At 39.3% G+C, this 19,176-nt stretch overlaps 1 protein-coding gene across 1 annotated transcript; it reads left to right on the top strand.

Annotated features, from left to right (window-relative positions):
- Nucleotides 1-107: 107 nt before the first annotated feature.
- Nucleotides 108-19,176, top strand: LOC139719372 (uncharacterized). Its single transcript, XM_071630787.1, has 14 exons — nt 108-253; nt 1,729-1,791; nt 3,857-4,019; nt 5,495-5,560; nt 5,985-7,011; nt 8,791-8,938; nt 9,878-10,042; nt 11,058-11,222; nt 12,681-12,831; nt 13,740-13,905; nt 14,516-14,620; nt 15,399-15,588; nt 17,532-17,741; nt 19,005-19,176. The coding sequence occupies exons 1-14, from the start codon at nt 180-182 to the stop codon at nt 19,153-19,155; spliced, it is 2,844 nt and encodes a 947-aa protein (XP_071486888.1). The 5' UTR covers nt 108-179; the 3' UTR covers nt 19,156-19,176.

Raw genomic sequence — 19,176 nt, 5'->3', positions numbered from 1 at the left:
CAGGAGGGCGGGCCAAAGGGGAACTACCGCCGCGCGATCTTTGAACGTTGATACGACACGTACACTGGCTGGGTATTCACTTTGCACGCTCCAAAACTACACTCGATTCACTACATAGTTATACACGTATGTACAAGTTTAACACCGAGAATTCTCTGCGCTAAATTTCGATCTAGGCAATGACGACACCATCCTCAGATAGTGTAGCTTTTTATACTCGTTTGAAGAACATTCAAGCATTGCAACACAAGAGGTAAGTTTGTCTAGTGCCAATAATGAAAAGGCGGTTTACCCATGTAGACCCACCAATTAATTTTTGAGTATGTAAATAATGTATGATTGAGTGTGTATAAACTACAGTATGTCTGCTGTCTGACTCCCCCTGAGGTAACACTCGGCATAGTTACTAGTGATCATCGAGTACTGTATGACTGGTTAATAAGTGGTAGTCTCCAGAGAGGATATGAATTACATACATTGTAGACAGTAAGACTCTTAAGTGTACAAAAGTAGTTAGTTTGATTTTAATAGGGACGGATAATTTGATGTAAATTTTTTTTTTCTCAGCTCAGAATGTGGTAGTGTAGAAACGCCCACTGCACTGCTACTGGTGGGCTGGGGCTAAGTGACATGTAAAAATACATCAACCACCACTAGAAATAGTACCGTAATGACAATGAAGGAAATCGCCCCAAAATTGTGTAGAATGCAGAATTGCACACTATTTCGTAGTTAAATGAATTTAGTTCGCATACGTCGCCCACCCACAAATTTACAAGTGGTAAAATGTTGTTGCTTTTTTGTTGTTATTGATGTAAAAATATATGTGTTAATTACCTGCAGCATATGAAAGCGTGTATGTGTGTGTGTGAAAAGTACGAGAAGTGGGCTTACATGTATAGGCCCTATTACTGTTACTTTAATAGAACAATACATCTGCCTCTTGTTCAGTGTCGGTAATATGGTCAGCCCCTCACAACAGACTGATATTTTATTCACTCTTTGTGCAAATTCACTTATCCGATGATGACAAGTATAGGAAACAGGGTAGAATTCCCCTTTTTCCATTATAAGAGATCACAAAACTTGGCATGCATGCCATACTCAAGGAACGAGTGAAGCTTACCAATTTCATGGTTTATTATTATTATTTATTATTTATTTTTTTTGCATGCATGCATGCAGACTGCAAACTACCACTGACGTTGCCAATTTACCATTCTTTTTCTTACCATGGTAATATCTATAAGTATGCAATTTGCTGAGATCATGGTGACTTGCTGCTTCGATATGACTCACTGGTTTCTTGCAAAACAAATCTTTTATTTAACAGAAAGAATCTCCTGTATTACATGGTACCACCTATGGTAATCATCATAAAGATATGTTAGTTAGAAGTCAGCGATAGGTATCTGTAATGTCTAGCATTACCAAAGTTACAGGTGATGCTTTAATGTCCCAACTGGCTGCACTTTTTATTTATTTGCTTGCTTGTTGCAGAAATATTTTTCCCTTACAACTTAAAATGCTGCTGTTGATATCAATATACAGTTTGACACATAAATGTACAAAATTATTTGCCTTTTCACACTTTTTATCATGTTGTATTCATCATACTTACAAAATGTTTTGTGGTAAGGTAACTTTTTGTTAACACATAATGAGAGAAATCATCTTGTAGCATTTTCAGTGTGATGCATCATTTGTTATCATTTCTTCTTTATTCAGGGAACAGAAAAGAATGGAACTTCAAAGAAGGTTTGACAGCTATGTTACGTCAGATCAAAGACTGTAAGTAGAACAGGGAAAATTGATTTTCTAAACCCTACAGATAGACCATTAGCATGTGTGCATGGAGGATTTGACAAACAAACTGTATGTTTATGTCATTGATGTCTTATGGAGGATGTAATTACCATTCAAAATATTATTGAAGCCAAGATATATATCTCTTTCTTCCTACAACCACAATGCATGAAGATCAATTGATGTTTTTTCTTGCATATTGTGAATTACCCATGCAAATAAACACATTGATTTGGAGAATAAAAGCACGCAAAGCAATTGTAAAAGGAATTATTGATATCCAACAGAACGTTCATATGTTTAACATTATTATTCTAGATAAACCTGTTTTAGGAATTAGAGCAGAGATACATATTTTCCTCTTTTTATGCCTCCGCCACGAAGTGGTGCCGGAGGCATTATGTTTTCGGGTTGTCCGTCCGTCCGTACGTCCGTACGTACGTCTGTACGTCCGTACGTCCGTACGTCCGTCCGCATTTGTTTACGCGATAACTTGAGTAATATTGACTGGAATTTTACCAAACTTGGTCCAAGTATAAAGTATGATAGGGCAATTAGTTGATTAGATTTTGGGTGAAATCGGCCAAAGGTCAAAGGTCAAAGGTCAAGGTCAAATCATGAAATTGTATCCGTTTACGCGATAACTCAAGACTGGATCAAGCAAATTTTACCAAACTTTGTCCAAGGATGATGTATGATGGGACAATTATTTGATTAGTTTTTTAGTGAAATTAGACAGAGGTCAAAGGTCAAAGATCAAGGTCATATCCTAAAATTTAACTGTTTACATGATAACTCAAAACTGGATGAAGCATCTTTCACCAAATTTGGTCCAAGGATGATGTATGATGGGGCAATTAGTTGAGTTGATTTTAGTGACATTGGCAAGAGGTCAAAGGTCAAAAGGTCAAGGTCAAATGCTAGAAATGTTGCTATTTCCCCCATATCCATGCAATGTCCGAAGTTATTTTTTTTTACTTAGTGTAGACGTGTACTACTGCGCAAAAATTCTCCAGAGAGAGTTTCATGTCATAAGGTCAAAGGTCAAAGGTTAGGTGAGAATGTTACAATTTCACTTTCTTGCAAATGGTTCTGATGTATCTTCATGGAACTTGGTACATATGCATGTACTGACTGGCAGGGATTATCTAGGGAATGTGGGGGTCATGGGTCAATAGTCAAGGGTTCAAAGGTCAAGGTCAACTCAAAATTTTACTATTTCCCTCTTTAACTAGTATTATATGCAATGCTTACATTATCATTTTTAAAACTTGATATATTCATGTATTACCTAATGTAGATTCTCTCAAAGGTCAAAGGTTAAGGGTCAAAGGCCAGGTTTAAATACAAAAAAAAATATCTATTTTATACTGTAATTACACTCTTTCTTCATACCTTGAAAATTACTCAATGTATAAACTTACAAAAGGGTCGGTCAGAAGTCAAGCAAAAATCCTCACTTCCCCAAATGCGTGTACCTGCACTCTTAGACAATTATAGTAAACCTAGTTCAAGGAATGTGAACATTCAAGATATTTCTGACAAACCTGACATTTCAATATTTTGTCAGTCGTCACACATTGTGAAGACATTGTACCATACACCTATTGGGAGAATCATGCATTATGGCGGAGGCATCAGTCGCCATAGCGACATTTCTAGTTTGTTGTTGTCATGAGACATCTATTTGAGTATCATTTGAGGTGAAAATATCACTGGACATTTTCTAATTACTCTGAATACGTACTGTGTTTATCTGTGCATGTTTTTTTATGTGTGTGTGTGTGTGTTTGTGCATTCATCTTTGTAGCAATATGATAGGAGTATTGTATCAAATGTAAAATATTTATCCATAAATTGCAAAGCAATTATTTTCATGTGAAAGAATGCATCATTGTATGTTATTATTCAGTGATTCATCTATGATGCTCTTTCACAACTGTGAACTCAACTATCTCACAAGTACTAATACAGCTTATGTAATTGTGCATACCCTGTAGTCATGTTTTCTTTTTTTGCAAATTCTGCCTGTGCCATGTATTTTATCTAGGTCTAGACTGAGAGCTGCCAAGCTGCAGAGTTACTGGAAAAAGATCTGCGAGGATGAGAAAAAGAGCAAAGCAAGAAACGAGCAGCTACTCCGTGACTTTAACCGGGTAGAGGCACACATTGCAACGCTGTCCAGCAGAACAGAGAGACTTAGACTCTTGAAGGTTGGTTTGATGTTGTCTAAAAACAGCCTTGGAATGGGGATTGCAAGAATGTTGACCAAGCAAATGCAGCAGTGTGATGCAAAAATAGGTACATGCTTTTGAAGGGATGGTATAGTTTTGGTTGAGGTGGGGGACTCAGAGTTTAAGTTTTTGCGTGATGATTAGAAACCACTTATGAAATATTAAAGAGCATACAATTCTTGGAGGAATTCAAAGTTTACATGATGAAAATGGGTTTTGAAATGGCAGAGATATCCAAAACAATATAACAAAGTGGCCCCCATAACAGGTGGATCCACCTTTTATTAGGATCTCTCTGTTTTTGGATATCTCAGCCATTTCAAAACAAATTTCCACCAAATAAAATTTGAATTCCTCTTAGAATTATAATTATGCTCTTTAATACTTCATGAAAGGTTTCTCATTATCTAACAAAAAAGTTGGAAACCTGAAGCCCCATCTCAACCAAAGCTATACCATCCCTTTAAGACGAAACAAAAACAGAAAACATGCTATATGCCTTGAGTTCTTAGTCCATGCAGGATGATGCCATGCCAGTCTACTTCTGTCTTTTGTCTAGACATCACTCCCATGATTTGGTCTCAGCATCTTCTATTAGGGTAAATGCCAGTAAGGGAAAGAAATAAACAGGTTTCCTGACAGAACTTTTTTTCTCGTTTTGTTTTTTTGCCTTTCTTTCATAAACAAAATTGTTACTGTAAACAGAGATGCCAGTTTTCAGAAAAAAGCCTGAATTCAGACCCTGGTGGTAATCAAAGGTCAGGCCCCTTTTTTGTACAAAGTAGCTTCAGGTAGATATGTTTTCATTCCCTCTCTTTCAATCAATCTTGTATCTGTGTGTATAGTCCAGATATCTTCTTTTAACAGGTATTGCAATTGTTTGGCAATCCCTCCCTGAATGTCGTGTCTGTTTTGTTTTGTTTCATTTGTTTGCCTTGATTTATAATAATAATAATAATAATAATAGCTGGTTTTTTATATAGCGCATTTCACACACACTTCAGGGTTTCAATGCGCTTTACAGACTATTATTACCCCGGTCACTGGATACATTATTTCCAACCAGCACTAACAGTGCTCATTCTCCACTCCCTGGGGAGCATTCCAGCCAGTCGCAGCCATTTTACAGGCGCGCACATGCTGATCAACCAACATAAGCTTTCTCATCCTACCGGGTACCCATTTATACTCCTGGGTGGAGAGCAGCAATGTGGATAAAGTGCCTTGCTGAAGGGCAAACGTGTCGGGCTTGGCATGGGCTCGAACCCACGAACCATACCACGCTCATGTCGTTCACAGACGAGCGCTCTTATCCACTCAGCCACGACACCTCCACATTTATTACATTCAGTTCGGTAGTCACCTTTTTCTTTTCTTTTTTAATGACATATGTGCAAGTATTCTGCAACTGTTTAATGTGATTTAATTGTAACAATTTGTATGTTCATGCTCAGGATCAATATGAAAAGCAAGTAGAGGCCATGTACCCTTACTGGAAGGAACAATTTGAAATCAAGAGAGTAAGTACATAGTATGTACATACATGTAAGTATACTTATTGATGGTCGAATGACTTCTTGACTTGCAGTAATCAGCAGCTCTCCGAATCTGAAAGCAAACCTTTTCTCTGCATGTAAATCATAAAGATAACACCCCTATTTTGTAATAGTTTAATGTTACAGTATCTGTACTGCAGAATGACATTCTTATTTTGTGGAGTCCTGTATTGTAGTTATCTACAAGCATGTGTGTACAGAGGTTCCAACAGTGTATTAAAGCCATAAACAATGTGCTTGCATGGTTTGTTGTTACCCTTAAATCTGAAAAATGAATACCATATAAAATTGATATTAAAAATGCAGTATAACATCTTTCTAAATGCCTCTGCACTAGAAGATGCCAAGTGTGTGATGAGTCCCCCTTTTTTCCCTTTCAAACTTTCAGCAATCTCAGGTAACAAGTAAGCAGCATCTAGGTGGTGCAGCTCTGCCTACCGCATATCAACAACATTTTAGGCAAGATACCCTGAACTTCCACTCTACTCCAGGACCTGTTCTTGATGGGGTTAGTAAAACCTTTTCAAGTACGCCACTGCATCAACCGCAGGCAACACCGTACACTCATGTGCACTCTGTGCAAGAAGCCGCATCCCATGCCAACCCACCCCAGGCTGTAGCAGCCCCACATCAGTGGAGTGGTCCCTCTCATGCTGGCCCGCTCCACCCCACACAGGTACTCCCCCAGCAGCAGCACATTGAAGCCCCTGTAACTCTTCCCCAGTCCGGACACAGTCATCCCATGCAGATTATGACAGACGGCAACACGCTGCCTCACGTCATGAGTCAGTATCCGGCTGCAGTGCAGAGAGAACATGTCCGTCACCCGGAACAGATGGGTGGAACAGCAGCCCAACATGACGAGAAGCTACCCAGTAAAATAGAACCAGGAAGGCACCCTCAAGAGCTCAATGGAAGGACAGAAGACACAGGCTCATTGCCCACTAGCTCAGAGTTTTCTCCATCTTCACTCAACCAGCCGGGAGATGGGGGTCCACCCCAAGGAATTGCTCCGGGTGTTCCCGCCAACAAGCCGGAAAATCCACAAGATATTGATGCTAACCTTGATGTGGTCACACCACAAGCCATGAGCAGGACCCAGGGTGGACAACCTCAGAGTGATGGCAGTCATGGAGGCAGACCTGGTGTAGCCTATGAAACCAAGGAGACTCTCCAGGCCCACAAGGCTGCTCCTCAGGCTCCCAGGATACCCTCAGTGGCAGCAACACCACCCAAGCTGTCCTCGGCACAGACCGAGCCGTTTTCCTCTGATGATGAGGTGTCTGATGTGGAGAGTGGGGAACGCCTGGACCAAGCTCTCTACTCTCCCGAACTTCCACCTGCACTGCCGAAGTATGAGGAGGCCCAGCAACAAGATCCTGTCCACCAGGTGCTGCAGGCCCAAAACAGTGAAGGTATCATTCCTCTCCTTTGAATTCTAGTAATATGTAGTAAATATTGATAGATGCATAGATCATAGTAAAATAAACAATTGATGTTCATGATGTCTTTTTCAAAATATTCAATATCAAATACTGTCTGCAGTTGTTAAGAGAGTGTTAAGAGAGCAAACATCAAAACAGGCTTTTCCTTCTGTGTTTATGTATGTTTTACAGTGATTTATACCCCCGCCAAACGAAGTTTGAAGGGGGTATATAGGAATCAGCGGACGGTCGGGCGGTCGGGCGGTCGGGCGGTCGGGCGGTCGGTCCGTTGCAAATCTTGCGTCGCGAACTACTTCCTCAGTTTTCAACCGATTCCCATAAAACTTGGCACAGATGTGTGCCTTGGGTTGTAGATGTGCAAGACATATTTTTTGACAGTACCCAACAGAACTCCTCCCACAGTTTTTGATCAATTTTTATGAAATTAGGTACAGATGTTCATCTGAATATGTTAATGTGCAAGACACATATTTCCGCAGTGGCAAAAAGTGCGTTGCCATGGTAACGGCATGTTATTGGTAAAATATAGGGCAAAATGCTTCATGGCAAAACTGCTTCATCAGTGTTCTTCCAATTCTCATGGAATTCATATTGAATGTTTGTCTTAGGATATAGGTCAGCATGACACATTTCTTGACAGTGACAAAAAGTATGTTGCCATGGTAACAGCTCACATATTATGAGCCAAAATGATGGAAAATTTTGTGTTGCAAACTACTTCCTCAGTTTTTGCCCAATTTCCATGAAACTTGGTACAGATGTGTGCCTTTGGTTGTAGATGTGCAAGACGCATTTTTCGACAGTACCCGAAAGTACGTTGCCATGGTAACGGCATATTAATGGCAGAAGATCAAGGAAAGATCTTGCGGATTTAACTACTTCCTCAGTTTTTTGACCAAAGCTTATGAAATGTGGCACACACCTTGATATTGGTGGGAAGATGTGGAAGACATATTTTTCGGATGTGTCGGAAGCTGCGTTGCCATGGTAACGGCATATAAATGGCAGAAGATCAAGGAAAGATCTTGCGGATTGAACTACTTCCTCTGTATTCGACTGAAGCTCATGAAATGTGGCACACACGTTGTTCTTGGTGGGAAGATGTGCAAAACATATTTTTGGACATGTCGGAAGCTGCGTTGCCATGGTAACGGCATATTAATGGTGGAAGATCAAGGAAAGATCTTGTGGATTGAACTACTTTCTCAGTTTTTGACAAAAGCTTATGAAATGTGGCACACACAATAGTCTTGGTGGGAAGATGTGCAAGACATATTTTTCGTACGTGTCGGAAGCTGCGTTGCCATGGTAACGGCATTTAAATGGCAGAAGATCAAGGAAAGATCATTCCTTGGGTAAAACTGTCGTCACGGGGCGGGGGTATTAATCACCTTAAGTGATATTTCTAGTTTTATGTTAGTTTGCAAGTAGTAATGAGTGCTGCCATTCCAAGACAGCATTGTAATGAATTTAATTAAATAATCTGTATTCCTGTAAAGTAAGGCCAGTCAGCTCTTACCATCTCATCATCTTACACAAAATTTGTTTTATTAAAACATTTTTTTTTTCCTGAAATGTATCAATAATCTAATATATCATTAGTAGTCCTTTAATAATATATTCATGGTAAGGCCATTGTTGAATCGCTTCTGCATTGTAGAAAACTAATGATTGAATATTTTTAAAGGAAGTAGTTCTGTGATGGTTCTTAATCACTTCCTTCGTTGATTTGCCAAACTCTGATGACAGGGTCACTCCTGGGGCAAGGGGATGTGAGTGAGAGCAGTGGTAGTGAAGAAGACAGTGAGATAGACAGCGATGTCAGCCTCCCTCTCAGCGATACTGATGTCAGACATACCGCCCCCATCCCAGCTGAGAGGAAGCAGGTGCCCACTGGGTAAGATATCAGTCCAAGAAGCTGCGCTAGTCACCAAGTCCTCCCCCCCCCCCCCCCCACACACACACAACACATAAAAAAAAACCACCAAAAACAAAACAAAACAACAAATAAAAATAGTCATTGCCATCCTTGCTGTTAAAATGCAGTTACATGACCTACTGTGTCTTGAGGGGTTACCTGGTAAATCTTTACATAGTCACTGGCACCTTTTGAGACTTTGTGAAAGAAGGAAGATTTTTATACTGCAGACTGCCATGTTTTGTAGACAAGTCTTTCTGCAGATTGTGTGTAATACCTTTCAGTGCATTTGAAATTATGAGAATGAATGAATTTCATGGGAAAGGAGTTATACATTTATTTCTGGCCATCTTTCTTGCATCCTAAAGTGGTGATGTGACCATGATATGTAAACAATATAGCTGAGCACTGTCAGCCATATTGCAGTTCACACTTTACTTACATACGAAACGATATATTCATTGTATAACATGAGGTACAGTTGATATTTCTTTTAAGTGGTGCTGCAGCCTGTACCAAAGGCTAGATGGTAATGACAGAATGATGGCAATGAAATGCTTCTCTGTCCAGGCTTTTTTTAAAATAGGTCACAACTAGAAAATTTAGATGAACTGTAGATAGAATAGTGATAGTCATGAGAGAAAATTAAATTAGCTCAAATGTCAAGGGCATTATTCAAGTAGGGGTTTAAAATGCAAGTAGTCATGTAAGAAAATTCAAAATGGCTTAATTGGTCACAACTGATAAAAACAAATGTTGATAGTGTAGCAACTACAGAACTATCCCTCTTGTGTAGTTAATGTTGCATTTATGTGTGTGTGTGTGTGTGTGTGTGTGTGTGTGTGTGTGTGTGCGCTAGAGTGTGAGAAATAGTTTTGTGGGTGCTTAAAGTGTATAATTCTTTTATGTTTCCCTCAGGCAAGCAGATAGCAAGGAATCAAATCATAACTCCATTGCTCTGTCTGCCACTGGGTTCTGGCTGCTGCTGAAGGCTGTGGAAGCGGAGGTTGATGAGACGGACTCCCTGGAGGGTATCTATGCCTCTCTGCCATGCACCCAGACCATCAGAGATGAGATTGTGAGGTAAACCCCACACCCCTCTTTTTCCTTTGATCCTGTAATTTGAATACTGTAAATAAGGGTGTACTAACTGCACTTTTTTTCCAGCTGAAACGGGTCAAAATTCAGGGTGCAATTTATGCACCATTACAGCCAATACCTACTGCATGTCTGCATATAGTGTGCAGACAATGTTCAATGTTCAAAATAGTTTCCTAATCATTAGGCGCTCTACTTTGTTTCCCTTCTTTTTATTGCACAAAACTCGACATTTTCTCCCCGAAAACATTTCACTCAATTCAACCAACCTGTCGGCAGCATCTCCATGCGTTGCATGGCAGTATCTGTACAGATTACATCTACAACTAGGTCAAGTTTGATGGATTACTGAGTACAGATGAAAAAGCTTGAAAATTTTTAAGTTTAGAACACATAAAGGGTTGATAAAGGCACTTCCAGCATGTCTTACTGACTATGATCTTCTTATATTTCTTCACCTTTTCGATCCTGTGATGTACAATGAGAAGAAATTCAGGCAGAGCATTTAATGGGAGAGGCAAGGGTGTCAGTTGTTCATAAAACTGTGACAAGTATCGGCAATGGTCAGTGATGGTCAGTAATGGTCAACATTCCACACACCCTTAGCTAAGAGCCACAAAGGCGCTAGCTCATTTTGTTCAGTGTCTGTGGGTGGCATCCTTCTCAGTTTCTAAAGTGTTGATGTCGTGATCATGTTTTAGCATAGCTTATATCTCTACTGTAGACTCAATACTCCCTAATTATTTTACAAATTCAAATAAGAAAATTAGTATTTCTGCAACCTTCTAAGATGACATTAATCTAAGTCTCTTTACGGGACAGTCAAAGCAGGAACCGTTAAAACAAAAAAAAAACCAAAAAAAAAACATTTTTATCAGATGCTTTGGTGCATATATGTCATCAGTGTCATTATGAATTTGATATGGTTGTTCCACAAAGTCTGTAGAACTAATTAGGCACAGAATGTCACAAAATTATACCAAGTCTTTCTGTAAACTAGGACTGCTAATGCCAAGACCGGCTTTGACCGTCTTGATCCCCGAGCCATCAGCATGGTTGTGCTAGAAGAGCTCCCTCTGTTGGTGCGTCAATTGCCTGGCGGCTGCCTCCTGTCTGAGCGACTTCTGGTGGCCAGTAGTAGGACCATCACCGAGGTGTCCATCAGGTATTTGTGGCATTTCATTTCCTTTGTGTGATATTGTATGATACTGTGGTAAATGGAGAAATTCTGAATTCAGACCTTTATGCTGAGTTAGAAAATATCACTGTAATTATGATCATAACTGATGCAATGCCCCTGACCCAATTTTTTGCTTCCTGAAATAAAAGTGAATAGAATTAATGTGATTATTGATTGAAAAACTGGAAAAGCACTCGGAGAGCGCAGACCTCCGCCAAGCCAACAACTCATTTGCACCCATACATGCATGAAATATCCCAATATAGAAGCTTTTGTCAAGTCATCAGCTTCCAGCAGTGTGGCATCTTGCCCGAGCAGAGCGTGTGCTTTAGTGCGCATATGTAAACCTCCAGTGCATGCAGCAAGAACTCTGAAGTTCATTGACCTTATATGCCAAAAGATAAAAAAAATCCTTCAAAGATACATGGAAATTCACAGATCACTACCAAAATTTAATTATCTGCTTTTTGTGTCATTATCGACTTTTCCTGTATATTTCATTCGAATGTGTTCACAACTTTTTGAGTCATTTTGCAAACATTTAAACCATTGCCGATGATCACTTAACCTCCTTCCTTGGCGGAGGGAGTTAATATCACTTCTATTCTGAGTATACAATATACTCTATCCATTGATGTCACCTTGAAGATGGATCAGAGTTGCACTTTGAGCAATCCTCATCAGGGGGGAGAAGATTCATGGCAACAAGTTCTGTATTAATTTATTCATTCAGTTTTGATTGCATTGAGTTTTTAGTCCACAAATCAACTTTCACTTCAGCCACATTATGTAAGGGATAATTGTCACTTGTGTGCTGTATGAGGTGTAGATGTGGGATAGAGAAAAATGAGGCAACACCCTGTAAGGTCAAAGGTCACTCACTGTCAAGGGTAATTTTCAGTCATATATGTATAGCCAAGTGTTTGCATGAAATTACAGTGATGAAAGGTTAACAGTCAACATCAAAGGTCATTGTACTTTGACTGAAAATATTAATTTGCTGCCATAGCTGTAGCTTGGGAAGTCCAATGTAGAATAATTTGGTAGAAAGGATGGAAGTAAATCAACAATTATTTGTGTAAATTCTTAATTGATAGTAGTGAAATGTCAAAGGCCATGTACTAATGGCAAGCTGTAGTTATTGCATGAAAAGACTGAGGCATCTCAGTCAGCTGTACCCCACAGTCCACTGACTGTACTACTTGACCCTCTATTTACCATCTGGAAAGGATGGAATAATCTAAAGGATGGAAGTAAATCAACAATTATTTGTGTGAAATGATAGTGGTGATAGCTCAAAAGGCATAAACTAATGGCAGGCTGTAGTTATTGCATGAAAAGGCAAAGGCATCTCAGTCAAACTTCCTGGCAGTCCAATGACTGTAGTTTACTTGACCCCGTATTTAATGTCTGTTTTCACATACATGTTACACCCTCCACCAGGTCTCACATGTACTCCTCGTCACTCAAGTTCTGGGATGACATCTTCCACCACATGGTGTTCCTTGTCAGGCGTGGAGTGATGGAGCCGGAGGTGGTTGCCAAGAAGTTTGCTCCACTGTTGGTGGCTGCTAACTCCCTGGCTGTTGAAAAGGTCAGTAGTTCTGTTTGTCATGTTTGCAATGCGGTCAGTGTACAGACATTTCTGTATTTTAATAGTCAAAGTTTTGCTGAAGTCAAAAATATATTCTTAGTATTGAGTATGAAGGATGTGTATAATTGCATTACAATTCAAATATAACCTAAAGCAAAAGCCTTTTTCCACTTCCAATGTATTACTGTGTATGCCGAATATTTTGTGAGGTTTTTATTTTCGCAAATGTCGCAAGTTTGGTGCTATTCGCGAACCTAAAGACGCACAAAAATATTGACTCTGATCCCCGATATGAATGTGACATGCACTCATACATTTCTCCGTTTAGTACTCTACTCCACGATCATGAATTTAACCACTTGTGAAATAGTTGGGAAGTCCCAATTCGCAAAAATTAGACTCGCTAAATATATGGTGTATACAGTAGTCTTATGAGTGTGAACTGTGCACGTTATGCTGAATTTAGCAATGCCTCATATCCTACATGGATGCAATCCTGAACAAGAGTAAAATTCTTGTTTACAAAGTACAGACATGATCTTCAATGAGGAAAAAAAAAATCTCATTTAGAATAGAATTTGTGTTTGATGATTGCCATTTAAAGAATTAATTTTGAAACTTGTACACATAGTATAAAGTGGTGAAAAAAAAGTTTGTTTACACAGGTAGCACATTATCTTCAAAGAGAAGACATAGCAGATGATATCCCATTTGCAAAGTTACAAGAATAAGCTTGTTAATACAGTATTTAAAAGAGAGATGAAAAGGTCTGTTACATATCAATATAAATCTTAATGGGAATGACAAGATACTTTACAAAGCATTGCATGTGGGGGTCAAGAGCCATCAACCTGTTTTTTTTTTTCTGTTTTTTTTTTCTGTTTTTTTTTTTGCTCGTGATTGCGAAGGCTGTCAACGTGATGTCAGACATCTTGCTGAAGGCGGAGGAAGAGGAGATAACTCTTGGCGACGAGTCGTCCGTGACTGAGACCTCGCCCACGACCCCCGACAACCCTATCCCCAGCCCAGAGGTCACTCCCACGCAGCTGGACAAGCCCGCTGATTATCCTTCTGGTCAGTACCTGGTATTCCCAGCATATCTTGCAGACGTCTTCCTTCCTCATGATTTTTTTTGGTATTTTTGTCATTTATCTCCTGTATTTCAATGTGATATTTTCATTATTGGTCTGTTTTGACAATAATGTATAATTTTATTTTATAAGTTCACAGTATATGTGTATGGTAACGCATTGCATGAGGGCTCACATGCCTAAGGGCAAGAGTGAAATTATTACTTTTGTGAGCCCTAGCCCATATTGCTTCCCTGTTCATACTTTGTGTTATACGTCAACTGTGCCATTTCCATGTGAATTTATGTTATGTAGCTGTTATTGTCATTTTGATTTTGCTGAATAAATAAATAATTAATGAATAATGAATAAATAAATAATAAACTACACCTTTGTCAGCTCTCAGAAATCTGCAATAGCATTTGCTGGATCTGCATCCCTGCTAGCAATACCTTGACACAGGCTAAAAACTCATTTTGCACATTCTAAATGCAGCATACAATGCAGAGCATAAAATTTGGTTATTTACCAAAAGGTTAGAAAGTGTGATAGTTTTACCAAAAGGTTAGAAATTGTAGTAGTAAAAGTTTCAAACTTTTCTGGTTCTCCATCAGTCCCACCACTCTCTCTGGGGAAAACAGATGGTGATACGGATGACCATGTGGACACAGGTAGAACTAGTGCTGACAGCTTCTTTGACAACAAGGTGCCTCTCACTGGTGAGTTTGGCTATTTCACTTACATTTGATTCTAAAAGCGTGACTCGAACTTTGACTTGCATCAATTATTGGATCCTATCAACAATTTTGTCTGTAGTATTTCTGCAAGGTTACATATTTCATGCTTTATCTCTTTTGATTCATTACAGAAAAGGAAAAGAATACTTTTTGTAGAAGACACAAAATGCCTGATAGTGTTTGCATCTGCTGAAATGAATGTTATGCAGCTTTACAGAATACTGCAGTTTTTGTTCTAATTGTATTGTGTGGATCATTCCTAATTTGCTTCAATAGAATGTTATTTGAGATGAGAATTTTCTTCAATTTGTCTCCCTCTACAAATTAGATTTGTAAGATTGCAGCCGCTGATCTGTAATTTAACAAACATGTCGGAAAAAAGGAACCACAGGACTCGAACCTGTCATCTACTGCTGTGTTATTTGCCCTCTCAATTTTCTCAACAGACAAAACAAATGTCACTATTCTGCTTCTTGTTTTTCTCATAACCTGAATACTCTGCATGATGATCAATTTTTGTGATTGCTATTGTTCATTTGCACAATATGTAAATGCAGAGTCCCTCTTTTTCTGCATGAGAAGATGTACATTATTGTAATTGTGAGCTGCTACAAGACATGAAATAAAAGTCTAATTTCAGGCACATTTTCATTGGCAAAAAATGGCAAAGATCATTCAAGAGAAATTTAGTATATGTCATGATGAATGTGAGTGATGATTGATGTCAAGAAACCTGCACTCCATTTTTCCCCATATCCAGAAACCTCGGCCTACCAGAAGATGATGATGATGACAACCCAGCAGGAGCGGTCCAGGGAGGGTAAAGAGTTTGTTAGTGCCGGCAGCTCTAATGAGATGAGCGAGGAGGAGGAGGAGGAGGAGGACAGCGAGGATGAGATCGAGAGAGCTGCCCGCCTCGACCTGGAATCCCCCGCTTCCCAGCAGTCCAAGTAAGCACCGTGAAGCTTGCGGCCAACTATCTTTCTTTTGTTTTTATGTTGAAAAATGCAGGAAATATATCCATGTGTGTATCAAATAATGAATAGTTTGGAGTGCAATGGGCCCAGTCAGTGGGAAAAAAAAGGGTTTTAAACAAAAAAGCAAAAAACTCTCTACCCGCTTCATGTTAGCCATTCTCACATTCGGACCACCAGGTGTTCAGCAATGACTGGATTGAAAACAAACCTGCAATCAGTGGACGATTGCCAAATTTTTAAGACAAAATTGTCTACTTTTCTTTCATAATTGGGTTTAAAATTCCATGAAACTGTCACACTGATAGCCACAAGAAATATTATTGATAAGTTATGTAAAAGAATGATTGGTCAAAGGTTTTGAACGTTGACATCGTGTCATCTGTATAACCACATAGATTTGTACACCGTATGCACAGCATTCACACCAATTCACACTCCAGCTAGGCACTATATTGAACAGGCAAGCTGTTTGTTTTTACTCCAGCTATACTGGAAGTAATGTTTACCTGATCACGAGAATAGTGTTTTGCTGTCATTTTATTTCATCACAGTCACCACTGGCAAACATATGTTTGTTTGTTTTTCTATTGTAGCAAAAAAAAAAAAAAAAGCTGCTGAAAACAGCTTATCCAATAGTTGCGAGCCAATGGAGTAAAAAGGCGTCAAAAAAGGCCTGAGCTTTCAATCCTAGCAGAATCTTCCGTCATAGGCAAAATGACAAACAGGCAGTGAAAGCAATCACATATAAGGACTACACACAACAAAAACAGTCAGGGGAGGGCTAGGGACACAGAACAAAGAAAACAAAAGGGATGGGTCATGAGCAAGGAGCACAACAAGTAAAGAGAGGGGATTAAGGCAGGAGGGTGGACAGACAAAAGTTAAAAGGGGGTCAGTGATGATCCCAAGGATAATAGGGGGCAACCTGTAAAGGAAAGAGATGAATAGGGAGGCAGCATCAAACAAGATAGGGACAACAGAGGGATAAGGGAAGAAAAAGAGCGATATAGCAACAGCATGAGTGGTGGTGGTGGTGGGGGGGTGGGGGGGTGGGGGAGAGCTTAACAAACAGCAAGCCCTAACCTGGTGTACCAGGAAGAGGCAACAAAATGAAAGTGAGAGTCAACCAACAAATGAAAGGAACCACACATATCAAAGTATGTATGTGACCCTGTATCACAAAACCAACAAAAAGTCGCCAGACAGGGATTTTTAGTTAAGGGCAGATTTTGCTCAAAGCTTTAAAATGATGTATAACCCAATTCAAATGGATTCTCCTAACCTATATAAATATTGTAAAGAAAGCCCACACTCTGGAAAAGTTTGAACTGAGAAAAGAGGCTCTGATGCACAGGGTCTATTCAAGTGCTTAATCTTTACTGAGCCATGCTACCTGTGCCATGAATGGGACAAAAAACAAGATGTTAACCACTGTAGCAACAACAATGAAAGGATTGTCAGATTAAGCTGAAATTGAGCATGCTCTACAAACACATGCTTCCCATGATAAATGTTAACTTTCAAAGCGGTAGCATCATCCTTTCAAAAGTTACTATAATTGAAAGTGAAGAGTGTGCAAAGGATTTTCAAGAAATGAAAAGAATCCTAAAAAGAAAAACCTGATCACACTACTCTACCAAAAAAGGGGTTGTAGACTGGCTGAAAAGCCACTTTCCCATTCAGTTTATGATCCGAAACTCAAGAATAATGTAGAAGAAGAATAGCTCTTTCAGACGATATGGAAATCTCAAAATTGACTTGGTTGACCAGTTTCACCTTTCTGGAGTCCTCACAGAAAATCAAGGGATGCAACTTTTTGTTTGTTTTGTGATGCACAGTCACATATGAAATAAAGATAATAACAATAATGATCATAATGATAATGGTTATATATATTTTTTATATTATTAATTCAGGAGGAAGAGGAATGTACTCTCGTCACTTGGTGGAAGCTTTGGGAGAAGTCTAGACAGTCCAGTGGGGGATGACGATGGTTTGAAGGGAGATCCCATCCCATCTGACCGGTCCGACGATGTTTCATCCCCGGACAAGAGCGACCTACCCAGCTCACTCTCCCCCACCCCAAGAGATGGGGGAGGGTACATGCCATCAGCCATGGAGAAGAGGTTTGTCTCAATCATGACTTGCATGCATGTGTTCATGACTTGGCTTGGCTATGCATCCAACCACATGAACTTGTATCTTTTCCATCAAACTCTTCTGCGAATATATTTACTGGGCAATGGTGAATTTTGAAGGACAAGGCATTGCACTTGCTATTTTATTGACAACTAACGATAGCGTCAATACAGCACTTCCATACACAAACCAGTAGAGCATTTGTCGGGCAATGGTACTGTGCCTTAGTTCATTATTGTTGTGCCTTCAGACATGTGAATCATTTAAATTCCATAAGTCTCTTCGTGCTCTTTATGTAATGTTAATGAAAGTTTACTTTTTTTTTCTCAATTTTCATGTTTGCTTGAATTTAGTCAACTTATTTTAACATGAAATGAAAAATCTCTTTAGAACAATGCATAGCACTCCCGTTATAACGAACACAGTTATAACGAATTCTGGTTACAACGAAATAAAAATTCAAGCCCCAACATTATGGGCTTTATGTTTTTCATTGTTTATTTGTTCAGTTACAACGAAATGTTGATATAACGAAAGAAAACGCCGGTCCAGAGGACTTTGTTATAATGGGAGTCCACTGTATCTTGCTGTATTACCATTCTGCACAATCTGCAGGTGTATCGGCTCATGGTTTTTAATATAGAAGTCCAGACCTTTCCATTAGCAATGACACTAGGGCTGCAATATCATCACTGTCCTGAAAGCAGTTACATCACAAATTAATGGCAACTTCCAATTTGATTGGATTACACATGTGCTTACAGTTGATTGGTTCATCCCAGGATTTTATGGGAAGTTACAGTTCTACATTGTAGGACATTTTCTGACAAGAGATCCTTGCAAAGGGATTACTCAGGGGATATGCAAATTTGATGTGACTGACATTCTAGACCTAAATACTGTATAAGCTGTTATTTTTGAGAGGGTTTAATTTTCACGAATTTTGCGAATCACAGTTGGACTGCGAATCCAACAACTCGCGAAAATTTTGCCATATGCTAGGCTAATAATGCATTTACAATACCAAAGATGTCAAATCACGAAAACAACATCTTGCGAAAATGTCAGTGACCTTCTCATTTGCAAAAATATCCGTAAGCAAAAATAACAGCTTATACAGTAGTGCTGTAGCATTCATACCGTTATCATTGTGATGTCCATAACGCATTGTAAATAATATGAGAGTGGGAAAAAATGTTGAGCTTACAATTGTTGTTGTTGTTTGTTTGTTTTTGTCTGTGATCCTCCAGCATGAAGTCTACAGGACGCACAGATACCATGAACAGGTCGGCTGCCTTTTGGGGGAACGAGTCAGACCTGGATGATGAGTCGGAGATGAGCGTTCCCATGGGAACAGGAGTTGTGGCAGAAGACAAGGACGACTTTGACTTTTATGACTAAGGTCTTAGTGAAATAGAGAGA

The sequence above is a fragment of the Diadema antillarum genome, unplaced genomic scaffold (genome assembly GCF_040938485.1).
Source record: "Diadema antillarum isolate AM-2024a unplaced genomic scaffold, OU_Dant_1.0 scf00000109, whole genome shotgun sequence".
Taxonomy (NCBI): Eukaryota; Metazoa; Echinodermata; class Echinoidea; order Diadematoida; family Diadematidae; genus Diadema; species Diadema antillarum.
The sequence above is the reverse complement of the archived record's forward strand: the minus strand, read 5'-3'. Positions and strand labels throughout refer to the sequence as shown.